Source organism: Dama dama, chromosome 23 (assembly GCF_033118175.1).
Source record: "Dama dama isolate Ldn47 chromosome 23, ASM3311817v1, whole genome shotgun sequence".
Taxonomy (NCBI): domain Eukaryota; kingdom Metazoa; phylum Chordata; class Mammalia; order Artiodactyla; family Cervidae; genus Dama; species Dama dama.
In genome coordinates, this window is record NC_083703.1 from 59,688,783 (window position 1) to 59,705,426 (window position 16,644).

Sequence of the window (16,644 nt, forward strand, 5' to 3'; positions counted from 1 at the left end):
CGGCCTGGGACCCAAGCTAGAGTTAGCTTTGAACCAATGAAAAGGCAGCGCCTCTCTAGCCCCGACCAATCAGCCTTCGGAATAGAGGGTTTAACTCCTATTTAAAATGAAGACTTTGAATCTTAACGGCTGAGCTCTCGGGAGGACTTGGTTTCCTTGCATCGGAGGTGGGAGTCCACAGGTGCGTAGACCTGGGGCATCTCTGTGAGGCTGGCTGGCAGGCAGGCAGGCGGGCGAGCAGGCGGATGCATGGTGGCCTTTGCAGGTTGGTGGGAGGGAAGCGGTCTTGGGGACTGCTGGGTCAACGAGGGGAGGTCGGGGCGCAGGGAGCTTCCTCCCCCACCCCCCACCCCCGCCCCGTTCCTCCCTGCGCCCCCTCCCCCGCGCTTTCCCTGCACCCTCCCTTCTTTGCTCGGATGCCGACTTGCCCTATAACATGCCGCCTGGTGTTTATTGAACACCTGGAGTGAATGGGGTTGTTGGGGTGGGGGTGGGGGGGTTGCTTTCTAATGGGATTCTCTTGTTAAGTGAGCACCTGGGTAAGAAAGAATGCAGAATGTTTTTTTGCCGTCTTGGAATTTACGTTCTAGGGGTGGGGGGTGAAGAGACAGACGATAAACTAGCAAGATAACTTCCGATAGGGTTGTATTAGGAAGTGGGCTAGTTTGAATAGACTAGCCAGGAAAGGTCCTTGTCCGGGCAGGATGGATGAGTGGGTGAATAAATAAACCTGGAAGCCAGTGCCTCTCAAACTGTAGACCCCGGACTACCTTTATCAGGATTACTTGAGCGTTCTAGTTAAAAATATGAACCCACCTAAGGGATCAGACGGAGAACGCAATGGCACCCCACTCCAGTACTCTTGCCTGGAAAATCCCATGGGCGGAGGAGCCTGGTAGGCTGTCCATGGGGTCGCACAGAGTCGGACACGACTGAAGTGACTTAGCAGCAAGGGATCAGAGGGGCTTCCCAGGTGGCCCTAGTGGTAAAGAACCCTCAGGAGTTGGTAGCGACTCAGGTTGGATCCCTGGAGGAGGGCATGGCAACCCACTCCAGTATTCTTGCCTGGAGAATCCCATAGACAGAGAGTTCTGGTGGGCTACAGTCCATAGGGTTGCACAGAGTTAGACTCGACCTATGCAGGCAAGGGATCAGAAGTGCTTGGGTGTAGGACTCAGGTGTTTGTATTTTTATCAAGCTCTGCAGGTGATTCTGATATTTCATTGAGAACTAACTAGTGTATGCCCGGGGTATACTGGTCATCTGGGGATGTCTTTGAAATGCGGATCTTAATTTGTTAGGGCTAGAGTTGGGCTCCAAAGTCTGCATTTCTAACAGTTGTCCTCCTGATGTAAATGTGTCTACCATCCTTGACTTTCACTGTTTTCTTATCATCCTTAACCTTCCTTGTTGTTTGAATTAAATGTTTTTCAGCAGCATACTCATTTCCTTTCCACACTCTTTCATATGTGCAGATAATTTGCAGGTTTGATGAAGGAAGGAAAAGTCTCCACCCACAGTGCTGTTACATCTGCTTTCCTGTGTAGACTAGTAGGATCTCCATTTTGAGGTGCAGGGATCTTATGCAGGTCGTCTGGACATGAGACTCTCGAACTTGGCTGGAGTCCAGAATCACCTGAGACACTGTCTTCTGTGGCTTTCTGCAGAATTCTGAATCAGAGACTTAGTCCATTCCTTTCCGTTATTCTTCCTGAGAAGGAAAAGTGTATGACCTGGAGTGAATGAACATTGGTAGCTTCTATAGAACCAGTGTCTGTAGAGCCATGTGATCTCATGAGTCAGCTGCTTGTAACTGTCAGGGAGAGTGAAGAAGGCACCACAGCATGGGTGAAATTACCGTTCACATGATATGAGAATATATTTCCTTTTCTTGTCTATTTCCGAATGGCTGTTTGATATAAGGACTCCAGATTCTTTAGTCTGGTCTCCTCTTGCAGGTGGAGTTATTTGTTTGCTTATAAAGTGGATGTGAAAGTTGGGGTCTGAAGAGTGCTTTCTGATTGGATTCTAGAATTTAGGGAGCAAGAGAAATGGATAAAGGTTTCTCTGGCGCAAGGATCCATATATCTGACTTGTTAGAGGGATCACTGGGCACAGTGTTGCAAATAGACCATAATGGGGCAAAGGTGGAAGCAGAGTGACCACTGGGAGCTTTTCACAAATAATTGAAGGGAGAGAAAATTGTGGTTTGACCAGGTGGGAGTAGGAAAGGTTGTGAGCAGTGATTTTCCAAATAAAGCCTGTAGCATTCGCTGATGGCTTAGATACAGGGTTTGAGGGAGAACCATGTAAAAGATTATAAGACTTTAGACTTGAGCAACTGGCAGGATGGAGAGAGCAGGTTAAGGGGAATGCGGGTTGGGAGGAAGCTGGACGCCAGTTGGGGACAGGTTAAGATTGAGATGCCATTCAGATTACCAGGTGGTAGGAGTTCAGAGGAGAGCTTTGGACTCGAGATGAAAATTTGGGGGTCCTTAGCCTGAGGATGGTATTGAAAGCCCGGGAAGAAGAGGTTTCATTTGGTGTGTTGTGTTGAGATGCCTGGCAGGCTTTCCTGGGGCATCCTCAGCAGGTGATAGGGAGCCTGGCAGGAGAGGAGAGGGCAGAAGGCACCAATTCACATTCTCCTAATAGAGATGTTTAGAGCTCTGGGGCCCAGGAAGATGTAGACAGAGAGTGGGGAATCCCTTCCACGGTTACCCTAGACACTGAGATTGGTGGCACAGGTGAGGCTCATTGGCAAAGGTGTTTGCGTTGGGACAGCTAGTAAGGCAGGAGACAGGTCTGTGTAGGAATAGAGTGCAGGGCCCCCTGGGATGCCAGGAATGCTCCTGAGAGGGAGGCTGAGAATTGACCTTTGGGTCTGGCAACTAGTGAGGTCGGCCTGGAGCCTGGTGGGGATGAAAACCCTGTGGGAGGGAGCCTGCAGCCCAATGAGGGAAGTGACAGAGACAACTGTTGCCCAGTTCTGCTGCTGAAAGGGGAGGCCGGAGATGTGGTCATAGTTTGAGTCAGTGTAAGGGTAAAGAGGACTTTTTTTTTTTTTAAGGCATCACTTAAGGAAGCCGGCCTGTAGACTGGTGGAAGGGATTCATTAGAGAGATGATGGGAGAGAGGGGCAATGCAGTTGAGGAGTGGGGTTGGAGTGCCAGGGAGGGGAGAGGATGGGATGCAGTGTGAGGGGAGAGAAAGGCCCCACACCTGAACCTGGTCTAAGCCCCACGCTTGTGCTCTATCACAGGAGAAAATGCTGCTCCCTTATCAGCCTTCACTGGACAACAAACCATGTAAAATTCTGTGTGATGCTGAGGCTTTTTCATCAGAATTTTTAACCCTGATCCAGTGTGACACTTTGAAGCTGATGAATTTTTACAAACTAAAGGTGGTTCTTTTTTCTTATCAGGCATCATGGACAGATGTAAAGAAAACTGCATCTCAGGGCCTAAGGTAAGTTGAATAATCTGGAATCTCAGATCCCTTTTATAAAACCCAAAGGAAGTTGAGTTTAAGTCTAGAGTTGTTCTCACCTTTCCTTTGAGATATGACTATGGTTCCTCCACTGCGTCCCTGGGTGGGAACTCGTTGCTTTTCTCAGCATTCAACAAGGCTCTGTTGCTTTTCTCACTGTAACTTTTATTTTGCTCTTAACTTTTTGAAGAGCCTGTGTTTGTTTCCTCTTTTGCCTCAGATCCATTTTGTGAGTACTTGGCAACTGAAACACTAGTAAATCAATAGTAATTAGCTTTTGAGACTATTAAAACTGTGCTCATCATTATTTAAAAATTATATGTATATAATTAGCTTTTTGTGGAACATGTGGCAAATGCAAAACTTCATGCAAAGATAATCACTATTGACTATTTGATATGTTTAGAGAAAAGACTGAAAAAATACAAGTATTGTTGAAGAAATCTCAATGGAATTGGGGTTTTGGTATAAAGTTTCTGAATTGTAGCTTCTTGCTAAAGAATAATTCCCAAGTCACTGAGAATTCTTAGGAAGTGTTTAATGCCTCCCTTTTTAGATAAAAGTAGAGTTAATGAACATTTTTTTAATGGGAACATGACTTTTAGGGGTAGGGTGTTGGGGAGCGGGTAGGAGGTGTCATTCAGGTATTTCAGCCATATACTAACTGAATCCTCTGCAAGTGCTGAATCCAGTCAGTTTCCCTGTCCATCTGTTATCAGTGATAGTCATTATATTGCGGTACTGGAAGATAGACCTTTTGGAATACTCTCAAGATACTCAGCTTTCCTTCATGAAGACCATAACGTTCCTTTTTCCTCCCCAATCTAGACTGCAGTTCCACTGAGTGATGGCCCAAAACGCGTTCCAGTGGCTCAGCAGTGTCCCTCTCAGAATCCGGTGTCTGTGAACAGCGGCCAGGCTCAGCGCGTCCTGTGTCCCACAAATTCCTCGCAGCGTGTTCCTTCACAAGCACAGAAGCTCGTCTCCATCCAGAAACCAGTACAGACCCTGAAGCAGAAGCCCCCGCAGGCCGCCAGCGCCCCTCGTCCTGTCTCCAGGCCGCCAAATAACACCCAGAAGAGCAAACAACCCCAGCCGCCAGCACCTGGTAAGCAGTCTTCTTAGGCTCATTGACGAGCCATTCTTTTATTTGCTAAAAAAAAAAAAAAAAAAAACAAAAAAAAACCCCACTATACAGATGCATGTTTACTGTTTGTAACCCTAGCTTTTATGTCATTTCTACTGAGGATGGGGAGAGGATCTGATGTCAGGGTGAAGTAACAAGTCTCCTATGGGCCAGGCCTGACTCCCACCCTCCTGAAAGAGGTGGGCAGTCAGGGAAGACACAGCAGCAGCCCCGTATTCTTTGGATTGCTTATTGGGGCAGAGGGGATTCTTTTAGCAAGTACACTTGGAACTGAAAAATTCCAAGGTTCTGGAGTGTGGAGGGAGGTGCTGGGGGTTGGGAGAGTGAGTGGACTGAGGCAGGCAGGGCGATGTCGGGGTGAGCACTGCCGGCCTCGGGGAGCAGGGCTTCGTCCCCTATGTGCTGGGAAGCTGCTGAAAGGTTTTTGAGCAGAGGAGGGGCTGACTTGCCTCTTAGAGAAAGCTTATCTGGATGTGTGGGATGAATTGAAGATAGCAATGCTGGACCCAGGGGTACCAGGTAGGAGGGAGGCCACTGGGGTTCGGGTCCAATATTGCAGGGGCCTGAGCTGGGTCTTTGTTAATAGTTATTAAATTTTACCAATTGTTGAGTGCTCCATAGCGGGCTTCTTTCATCCACATTGTGTCATTCTGTCCTCGTAAGCACTCTACAGAGGCAGCCGTAGTTTCTACCTCGATTTTGTGGAGGAGGAAGCTAAGACTTCGAAGCATTAACTTATTCAAACACAGCCAGGACAGAGTAATTCAGACAGATCTGAGAGCTCACTTAGGATGCCAACTTGACAGAATGGGGCAGTAAGCCAGGCATGGGGGTGGTGGTTACACTGGTGGCATTAAATCATTAAACCGAGATTGTGAACCGTGGAGGGAAAGACTACAGTTTAGACCTGAATTCAAATGTCTCACCAGAGCAAACTGTGCTACTGTTGGAGGTTGAACTGCTGGAAATACGCAAGTAGAAATGTCCAGTGTAACTTCCCCTTGGCCACTAACACAGTGGAAGGAGGGTGGTGGTTGGCTCATGTTTTGCTGCACATTGTCTGATGCTGACCCACCTCCTGGGGAAGAGGTGATGAGTTGTTATGGATGGGAGACTGGTAACTCTGCTTTAGAAGCTCTTCATTTAGAAACTGAGGTTCCAGGGAGAATCTACACAGCCTTGAGTTTTTAGATTATTTGGGGGCCTATGATGTATCTACTTATCTTTACTCTCAAAGCTCTATACAGACTTCAGATGGCAGGACTCAGGTTACAGTGTACTCGTCTTTTTTTTCCTTTTTAAAATAAAGAAAACCAAAAATAGTCCAGATCTGTCATTCTGGGCATACCACTGATATTTTGGTGACCACTCTTTGATTCATCTCTAATCAAAGATTGTTAACTTATTCTATTTAGGAAATAATCCTGAGAAGGAAGTGGCATCAAAACAAAAAAATGAAGAATCAAAAAAGTAAGTTTTATCTTATGTACAAAGTTCTGTACCATCATTCTACTAGAACATACTAATGTCATTTAATTGCAAATTTAGTTATAGGAACACTTGTTAAAAATAGGCCTTTGTATTTTCACTTGGAAATTTGAAACATCTGTATTTTCTAAATCTTCAGAGAGAAGGAATTTTAATGATGTTTATGAGGGACTCGAGTTTTTCTTACTGCTTTTCACACTTAGAAAAGACATATTTGACTTAGAATCTGTTACAGAAATCAAGTAAAACTACCTCTCTACCCTCAGAAGTAACTACTACATACACTTTATGTATATACTTCTCTACTACTTCTAATAAAGGTGGAAGTTAAGCAACAAAATGTGGTCCTCTTGCAGCCCTATGGACAAATATTTGACTGTAGAGTATTTTGGAAGTATTGATACAATTACTATATTCTTCATAATAAAGCTTGGCTGTATTTTCCCTTGCTCTCAGTCTCTGAACTGTCTAGACTGTAGCATGTAATAGAAAGTAACAGGAATAAACCCACAGCCTTTTTTGCTCTAGCTGCCTACCAGAAACTTTCTGAGAGTCTCATCCAGTGGTTCTCAGCCCATTGTCCTGTAGGCTCCATCCTGCTCGCTTTCCCAGAGTGGTTCTCCACCCCAGAGAGTGGTGGTGTCTCCATGGCTAGAGGAGGCCATTTGAAAGAGGCTCCCAGTTGTTTCTGGAGCCTTCTTCCTTCTCCAGTTCCTCATCTAATCCTCCTTATGGTCTTAGCATCGTTGCTAATAGGTCTGTGCTCAGAGCATAGTACTGTCTCAGGACACTTGCCAGCAAGTGCCTCAGCTCCAGAAATCCAGATTTTTCCCTGTCACAGACTCGTTCAGAGGAGGCTGTGGTTTGGGTCTTGCCGAGGATATGTGCTGAAGACAACTTTGAGTATAGAATTATTTATAGGCCTGGGATGTCTGCTACTCATTAATATACCTCATTAGAAAGGATGTGTTTTCTTCACACTTTAAAATGTTCAATTCTTCCCCAGAAGGCAGTGGGCTTTGGAAGATTTTGAAATTGGTCGCCCACTGGGTAAAGGAAAGTTTGGTAATGTTTATTTGGCGAGAGAAAAACAAAGCAAGTTTATTCTGGCTCTTAAAGTATTATTCAAAGCTCAGCTGGAGAAGGCAGGCGTTGAGCATCAGCTGAGAAGAGAAGTAGAAATACAGTCGCATCTCAGGTAAGCCTTCAGATGATGTCCGGGGGAGTGGGGGGCAGAACTCGGACTTCAGTGTTTGTGAACTTCTTGTGGAAGGCTGGCTTCATAGTACTGCAAATTCATCATTTTTTCAAAGATTTATCTAGACCTAACTGCTGTGGTTCGGAAAAATTGCTTGAAGGTTTGTCTTGTTAATGGAGTAATTTACTGGATGAGTTTTGTTTTGGTGGATAATTAAAGGAATGATACCTCTTATTTTGAGTTCAGGTTGCACACTGGCAGCCTACAGGTTGACTTTGGGTCTTTTTGTTTTCAGTGAATTTAAAAAAAAATCTCAGCTAGCCTGTGCTCAGCTGTCAAAAGTCCTCCACAGCACATCTCCTGCTGTTATTGAACATGGTCTGTGTTGTCTGTCTCATGGTATTTGAGTTTCAAACTACTGTGGAAATGGCATGTCTTTTTTTTTTTTTTTTTCCCTTTCAATTTGCGGAGACTTAATATTTAGCTGAATTCTTTCCCCCTAAGAATATAAATGGTCCAAAAGAAGGAAATAGTCTAAACTAAACCTGAGGTTCATTAATACCTTGAAATGCATGTAAATTGACAGCAGTGTGCGTCTTTTTCTTACAGTGGGTTCATAGTTTCACATTTTCAAGGGGAATGGAAGGTGGGATCTGTGACCAGCAGCAGTTCTCACCACTGGTTTCACATGAGGGATCTGATACTCAGTACAGATGAACTCCCACACCAGGTGTCCGTCTTTCATTGCAGACATCCAAATATTCTCAGACTGTATGGTTATTTCCATGATGCTACCAGAGTCTACTTAATTTTGGAATATGCACCCCTCGGAGCTGTCTATAGAGAACTTCAGAAACTGTCAAAGTTTGATGAGCAGAGAACTGCCACGGTGAGTTTTCATTTACTGTCCAGACTAATTCTGTTTACTCTATACCTGTCCTACATAGTGCTGTACCTTTCATTATATAATAGAGGGGGCTTTGTTCCATGGAAAGCTAGCTTAATACAGGGGTCCCTAACCTCTGGGATCTAATGCCTGATGATCTGGGGTCAGGCTGATGTAATAATAATAGAAATAAAGCACACAATAAATGTAATGCACTTGAATCATCCTGAAACCATCTGCCCTACCCCAGGTCTGTGGAAAAATTATCTTCCACAAAATTGGTCCCTGGTGCCAAAAAGGTTGGGTTCATAGGATCAAATATTTGAAATGGGAAAATCAGAGTAGCTTAGGTGTACCTTATATACAGATAAAATCAAGTACCAAATGAAATCTTGTGGTTGGTTTCAACAGCTGTTTCTGTGGAAATATATATAAATAGTTACCCTGTTTAAAAAGAGAAGAATGTATTTTTTATTAGTTTTAGATTTACAGAGCAATTGAAGACAGTGCAGACTTACTTTTCCCATGCACATCTGACTTCTGTTACTATTTTGTATCTGTGTGGTACAACTGTTATAACTAATGGACCACTAGTACATAACTATTGGCTGAAATCCACACGTACATTCAGATTTCCGTTGTTTCTCATGATTAGATTAGGGTCATGGGTTTGGGGAGGAAGGTTTGGGGAGGTGAAATGCATTCTCTAAGGATACAAGCTGCTGACCTGACTCATCTCCAGGTGTTGGTCTTGACCACCCGGCTGGGGTAGTGTTTGTCAGGCGTCTCCTCTGTAGAGTTCCTCTCTCTCCCTTTTCAGAGGAACAGCTCTTCTACAGGGCAGGGTATCGACATACATTATTTGGAACTTTGTACCACAGAGCTCTCTTTTCACCCTTATTGATTTACTCAAATATTTATGAATATGGGCTCAGATACGTTATACTTTGAGGATAATCTAATAGCACTTTGCTCTCATTGTTCGTTCCAGATTTGGCCACGGGTGCTCTTTTACACAGGGCCTGTGTCCTTCTGACTTGCCCCCATCAATGTGGGGAGTGTGGGCCTGTGCTTTTTTTTTAAAAGCACTTTCTGTTTGTCGGTGCTATAAGGTGCTTCAGCTTCGTCTTATACATTTTCTAAGTCTTAGAATTCATTATTTCTCCAAGGAGCTTTGCTTCCTTTTATTGGAAAATGTTATTAGAAGGCTTGATCTGGGTGCTGGATGTGCTCATTGCTACTGTTACTACTTCTGGGCTTTCAGCTGAAAGAGAGCATTGAGATGTGTGTATTGTAACCTCGGTATTTGCATGTATCTAAAAATATTTATAATTATCCATCTGTATCTATAGTAAACATGAGTCCGTTATCACATGGATCATTTTACCTTCCTCCCTTGCTCATCGTAACCTCCACTCCAACACCAAGAAACTTGGATTCCAGCATCGGCCATCCGTTTATCCAATTCCAGTGTTCATGTGTAGTGGTGTCAGAATTGTTAACCAGTTACTCCCGTGGGAAACAACCGTATGCATTTGAGGTTCATCTGTATCCTCTCAGGGTCTGATGGTTCATTTCTCTTTACTGGTGAATAATACTCCATCATATGGCTCTACCTTGGTTTATTGCTTCATCTGTTGAAGGGCATCTTGGTTGCTTCTAGTCTTTGATTACGAGTAAAGCTGCTATAAACAGTTGCATGCGGCTTTTTGTGGGACACAACTTTTCATATCTGCTGGGTAAATACCTAGGGGTGTGCTTGCTGGCTTGTCTGGTGAGTCTACGTTTAGCTTTGTAGAAACTGTCAGCAGTCTTCTGCAGTGGGGATGCCTACCATCTGTGCGTTCCCACCCACGCATGAGAGTGCCTGTGTCTCCTCACCAGCAAGTGGTGCTGTTCTGCTTTTCTCAGTCTTCCCAGTAGGTGTACAGTGCTGTCTCATCGCTTTAATTTGCAGTTCTCTAAAGACCTACAAGGTTCAGCATCTTTTCGGGTGTTTACTTTCCATCTCTATAGCATCTTTGAGGTCTGTTCAGACCTTTGAAAGTGAAAGTCACTCAGTCATGTCCGACTCTGCGACTCCATGGACTATACAATATAGTAGACTGTTCTGTATAGTCCATGGAATTCTCCAGGCCAGAATACTGGAGTAGGTAGCCTTCCCTTCTCCAGGGGATCTTCCCAATCCAGGGATCGAACCCAGGTTCAGACCTTTGGCCCATTAAAAATTTTGTTGTTGTTGTTGTCTTACTGAGTTATAAGAATTCCGGTGTATTTGTGATATGAGTCCTTTATCACGTTTTACAAACATTTTCTCCCAGTCTGTGGCTTGTTCTTTTCTTCTCTTAACTGTGTCTTTCAGGGGCAGACTTTTTAATCTTAAAATCCAACATATCAGGTTTTTGTTTTGCCTTTTTCTTTTTTTCCCATGGATTGTACTCTTCTTTATTAATGTGAAAACTGTTTGAAGAAGTTGTCTTAATTTGGGCTGTTTTTTGTTGAATTAGCAGATGAAGGGCCTGTAGAATGGTGGTTACATTGTTCTGTTTCTTGGTGGAGGTCTCTGGGTAGTATGTACACTTATCTTTTTGGCATTGATCTAAATGGCATTAAATTCAAGTGGTTTTACTTTTATCTTCTACTGAAATCACAGCACTGTTGGTGAATGACCCCTCTGGTCCTCTCTGTGCAATGAGGACATACTATTTCAACTTAAATATTTGCCCTTTGGATAAGTAGAAATCTATTTTATTTGCTTTTTAAATATTAACCAGCCAAGCTAGTTTCTTATTTGATTGGCAAGTAATGTTTGTACTCAGTTTTCTTCAATCCAGTGGAGTTTACTTTGATATAAACAGATAGCTTCTTGAAAGGAAGTAAAAGATTGGTTCTTTCTAGATTCCTTACACAAACACACACCTGTTTTTCTTTTCTGATTAATTAAAACTAGTTCTGGAGAAGTGTTAGGGACCTTTATACATAATCCGTAATCTTAATGTGGGTGTGTGGAGGGGGTGGATGCAGAGAGCGCTGGTTCCTGCCGGGTTTGAGCAGGGTCAGCCTGTTGTCCTCTGGAATCATACTGTATCACCCACTTTGGTGCAGGAGACGAGCTTTCTTTGCCTTTGCTTTTAGTTTATTTATAGTTTACTTAAGTGTATGGTCTAAATTTTGGTCTCTGCCTTTTGGCTGAAAGCAATGAAAGATGTCCTTTCTGATGATAACATCTGGTTTCTACCCCTTCATTTGGTAAACCTTTTTGGTATAACATAATGTTCAGTCCTGTTTAGAATTACTTTTTGAGAAACCAACACTTCTCAAACGTCAGTCAGAACTAAATATATTCTTTCAACATACTAGAAAGCAAATCATTTACACGTTAAAGCAAATCCTGGGCTTGCTTGCCAGATCTTTTAATTGAAATGAAAACAGAATGAATGAAAGGACTGGCTGGCTTGTGTACCTGAACCTGACGAATGAATTAGTATATTGTGTGCCCCTTAATTTAACCCTCTATTTAACATGCCAGAACATCTGCTTTTAGTTTATTGCTCAGGATTATTTTCCTCTGATGCTCTTAGAGTAAGTTGATAGCTTCAAACAAACCCTTTTGTTGTAATTTTGCCTTAGTTTTAAAAATGGGAATGGACTATACTTTAATGGTCCTATACTTTAAAGTTTTTCTTTTTTAAGAATGTTAAAAATTGTTCACAGGTCTGACTCCCTCATTTGTACCAGTTTTTCAATATTGTCATAATTCATGGCTTCCGGGCCATAGATTGCCAGGTGGGGATATAGTGGTACCTTGCTGGTCTGCTTTCTTTTGGTGTCGCACCTGCTATGTTAGCAAATAACCTAGCACAGAGTCACTTGTACTTCATGCTGAACACTAAATTGGTTTGTTTTCTCGTGGAGTCATCCACTGTCTCTAGTTTTTGCTTTCAAATCTACAAAACATGTTAAAATCTATGTTGAGTTTCCTTTTAGAAGAGATGTCTAAAATTAACTTGTGTTATATAAATCTAAAACAGGTTTCCAATATTTTTTTGTTTTAATAGTATATCACAGAATTGGCAAATGCCTTGTCTTACTGTCATTCCAAGAGAGTTATTCACAGAGACATTAAGCCAGAGAACCTGCTCCTTGGATCAGCTGGAGAGCTTAAGATCGCAGATTTTGGGTGGTCGGTACATGCCCCATCCTCCAGGTATGTAATTTCAGAGATGGAACTTGTTTGTCTGGTTTAGCAAAAGCCTGGGGGCTAATGAGCTGCATAAGTAAAATGTTTACTATAAGTAAACATAAGCATAGATGTTGTGGGCAGTTGGGTCAGGTAACTGACACACATGCTTTGGAGTAATTTAGGCCAGGCAGGAAACTAGTGTCTTCAAGATCATTTTTACTGTGCAGCCATTTGTGGATGTTGATCCTGGGGTTAAAGATGCATACTATCCTTAGAGGCCAGTGAAGGGGACAAATAGGCAAAAGATATGACAGGTGTATCACAGGATGAAATGCAGTGTGCAGAGGGGGAATAATACCTCACTGACTGTGGGAGGGAAATGCCACTGCCTCCTGGGCCAGGAGACACGAGTCCTGAGGGCAGCACCTGCAGAGCTCTAGAACTGAGCTTAAAGGAACCAAACTAGTTTGGATGGAACTTTCAGGGTGGTGGTTAAAGATTTTTTGGTCTGCTCCTGTCAACAGAGCAGTCCTTTCCTATCTCCTCTTAAAGAAGAGAGATCAACCTAATGAAACAATTTAAGTGAACTTTGCAAACAGAGCTAAAACATTTTCTCCTGTTTTTAAGTTGGGTTTCAATGAGCTTTTGAAACCATGTGTGAAGTAGGGCAATTCAAAGCATACATCTACTGCTAAGAGTTTGTCAGCTTTGGGGTAGGTCTTAAAAAAATTATAACCAGATTACTTTAAAGCCAGTTAAAAAAAACTGTGTAGTCCAGAATGGGTACTGTTGAGTGTGAGATTTGTTTTTGATACAGATCACTCCTAATTGTTTCCAGCAAGGCACTGAATCAGCTGTTGCAGTCTCTTTTTGTTTTTTGGGGGAAAAAAAATCTGGTTGTCACAAGTGGGAGCTGTTGGCCTCTGGTGAGGCAAACAGCAATGGCTGTAGCATCACAGGGCTAAGCTGGACCTTGGCCCACCCATTGGTGTCATCACGACAGGAAAGATGGTTGATCCTTTTCTAAAGAGGATATTATATAAAATGTTGGTCACTTGGCCCGGCTTCCCATACTGGTTAACTGTAGGAGCTCTCAGATTACTGTGCTGTCTTTTGAGGCTCTTGATCTGGGCCTTCTCCCGAATCCAGTGGTGATGAGAGGCTAGGAATCTACAGCGGCAGCTCCTTTAGGCGAGTGAACATTTGTGTGTTCGCTGGGCACCAGCGGCACCAGAGAATAACTGGTACAAGGCAGCAAAATCTGCCTAGCCTTTGCTCCTGTTTTGATGTCTGTTTCCAACCTCTGTTATAAAAACAGACACGCTGAATTGATCACCTGCCTATTCAGTGCCTACACTCCCAACAGTTGTTAACATTTTACCATGTTGAGTGTGTCTACGTTTTGGTGAACCTTCAAAAATAAGTGACAGACAGCATGCTTCATCCTTTGAGTGCTTCAGTAGTAGGCACGTCCTAAAAATAAGGACATTGTCCTGTATAATCACAACCATTATCACACCGAAGAAACCCAGTCTTGTTAATATCTACTATTTCGTCCATGTTCAAATTTCCCTAGTTGTTCACACAGTTTTATAGTGGTGATACTTTAAATCTTATATATCATTTAAGGAAGTTCTGAAATTAGACATATTTGGGGTGCCACATGATTGCTAGCTGTGAGGTCTGGTACAGCACCCCGTCTAAAAACGGATTTATAATAGCACCTGCTTTGTAGCACAGGAGCTAGCCTAGGAAAAGCGCTCAGTGTTAGTGGAATGGTTGGTGACTTTGAGCAGCTGTTGTGATAACAGAAACAGCAGCACGTCAACCTGAGCCTGCCTGTTTTCAGGAGGACCACCCTCTGCGGCACGCTGGACTACCTGCCCCCTGAGATGATTGAGGGCCGGATGCACGATGAGAAAGTGGACCTCTGGAGCCTTGGGGTGCTTTGCTATGAGTTCCTCGTCGGCAAGCCTCCTTTTGAGGCAGACACATACCAGGAGACCTACAGAAGAATATCACGGGTAAGGTCTCACTACAAAGGGACCCATCGTTCTGTTAGCATTCCTTCCTTATCAACCTTGACAGGAGGCTATGATCTGAGTGTTTCTCATGTTCTCTCTGAGCCACGTTGGTGACTCTTGTCACTTTGTGTACTCATCCAGGTGGAATTCACATTCCCTGACTGCGTGCCCGAGGGAGCCAGGGACCTCATTTCAAGACTGTTGAAGCACAACCCCAGCCAGAGGCCCACCCTCAAAGAAGTACTTGAACACCCCTGGATCACAGCCAACTCAAAACCATCAAGTTGTCAGAAAAAAGAATCAACTAGCAAACAGTCTTAATCTTTGCAGGCAGAGATCCTTAGGCCAGGGCTGCCTTGTCCTGGAGCAGGCTGCTGGAGTGTCTCCCTGCGGCCTGCCCGCCATCAAGACTCTACAGGACATGCTGCTGATGAGCAGGCAGTGCTTGGAGTCCCACTTCCGCAGACACGACACTCTGCAGCAGTGGGAGCAGCCATGAGAAATCGTGCTAGTAACTTCACTGGTTATAGAATCAATCTGGAGGCAAGGTTTGAGGGCAGCCACCCCGCAGCCTGTTTGGAGTAAGGCGTCCTTGTGGAAGACGGACTCAGAGCCTGGCTGTGGGGAAGGGGGTCATGCCTAGTCCTGCCTCGACCCTTGAAACACTGTGCAATAACCTTCCCAGTCCTGTGTGTGTGTAACTTATCGGGTGGCCCAGTCTGGTAACGCTGTCAGAATGAATATGTGATCTTTCCTTTTAAATGTTAAAATAAAGACTTTTGTATAGACTTGTATCTTTACCTCCACAGCATCCCTTCAGGACTGTTTGGTGTCTGTCCAGCACCCCAATTGGCCTGCTTGTGGGTCCTCACTCACCTAGGGAGATTGAGGCAGGAGCATGGGCTTGCCTCAATCTTGGGGCACAGGGGTGTCTCAGCCCTTTCTAAATGGTAAAGCCTTATTTTCTCTCATGGTGTTGATGTTTTTATAAAGTTCTCACATGTGTAACCTTGACATTACAGTGCATCTCCCAGGAGTTCACATTTGACAGACACTTTGAGAAATGCTGGGCTAATCACTAGGTGGTGGTGGGGAGGGGGGAGGTCGGAAGGCCTACGGACATATGGGCCTTCCTTCATTCCCTTCCTTCCTTCATCCCTCCTCCTACACTCCTGGGGGCAGGGGAGGGAGGAAGAGTCAAGCAGCAGGCATGTTGTGATGGGTTAGGGAACAGAAAGGGGGAGCAGGGCCCAGGGGAAGGAGCATCTCAGTTGGGCTTGAAAGACAGGATTTAAAGTTTAGAGGCAGGTATGGCAAGAGGTCCTTGCAGCCTGAGGGAGGGGCCTGCAGGACATGTGGCCCATTGGTGGGGGGAACTGGAAGTGGGGTGCTCTGTCGGGGAACACCAGGAATAGGTGTGAGGGCAGCCAGCACCCTCCACTGTCCCTGGTGCCCCCGAGCCTTGGTCCCCGTCCTGGGCAGTGGACATTCACCCTTGTGCATGACCACAGCCTGCTGGAGTCCTCATCCTGGGGAGTCACCTGCCCAGTCGGCAACAGCTCACAGAAGTGAGTGAGCCCGGCACGGCATGGGGGCTGCTGGGGGTTCACTAGAGCTGCAGGTGGTCTGGCTGGACAGAGGGGAGGGGTCAACCATCCATGTCCACACCCGCCCACTTCTGGGCTCTGATCTCGACAGCATGGTGAGGAGTTCCACGTGTTGGGTGAGCCAGCTCTTGGCAACCTAATTTTGCCAGTATGGCCCTCAGTCTTGATTCTGTGGTCAAAGTGTTCACCCAGCCGGACTCCCTAGCTGAACTGGGGTCTGGGTGCTGCCAGTGTTTAAAGTGGTTCATACAAGTGGACACTGCTGCCCCCTCAGTACAGCTGGCTAGAGCTTCCCCTTACCCTGGTCACCTGGTCCCCATGGGACACCCTAGAGTTGAGGCATCTGTGTCAACTTGAAACCCAAGTCTACAGATAAGTCTGCTTGCAGTCCACGGGTAATTCTTTTCACCAGCTGTTCAGTCTCGGCCTAGAAATGAGGTGCCATGAGGAGCTGGTCTCTCCCATTTTTGGTCTCAGGTTCTATGTGCTCGTATCACGTAAAATTACATATTTCTAGCTGCCAACACCTGTGCGTCAACCAAGATGGTGAACTTGATCATGATGAAGACAAAGGTGGAAGTGTTGAACTTACTGAGAACTAGGAGAGGAAATAAGATTTCGT

General features: G+C 44.7%; 1 protein-coding gene across 2 annotated transcripts; it reads left to right on the forward strand.

The window, feature by feature from the left end:
- The first annotated feature begins 42 nt into the window (after positions 1-42).
- On the forward strand, positions 43-15,203 carry AURKA (aurora kinase A). 2 transcript variants are annotated; one of them, XM_061126957.1, is made up of 9 exons: positions 43-181; positions 3,425-3,468; positions 4,318-4,597; positions 6,052-6,106; positions 7,131-7,322; positions 8,073-8,211; positions 12,267-12,415; positions 14,241-14,415; positions 14,557-15,203. In XM_061126957.1, exons 2-9 carry the CDS (start codon positions 3,430-3,432, stop codon positions 14,734-14,736), a joined length of 1,209 nt encoding a protein of 402 aa, XP_060982940.1. In that variant the 5' UTR covers positions 43-181; positions 3,425-3,429; the 3' UTR covers positions 14,737-15,203. The 2 variants fall into 2 exon arrangements, with proteins under 2 accessions (XP_060982940.1, XP_060982939.1); XM_061126956.1 differs by having other exon boundaries at positions 137-265.
- Positions 15,204-16,644: the final 1,441 nt, after the last annotated feature.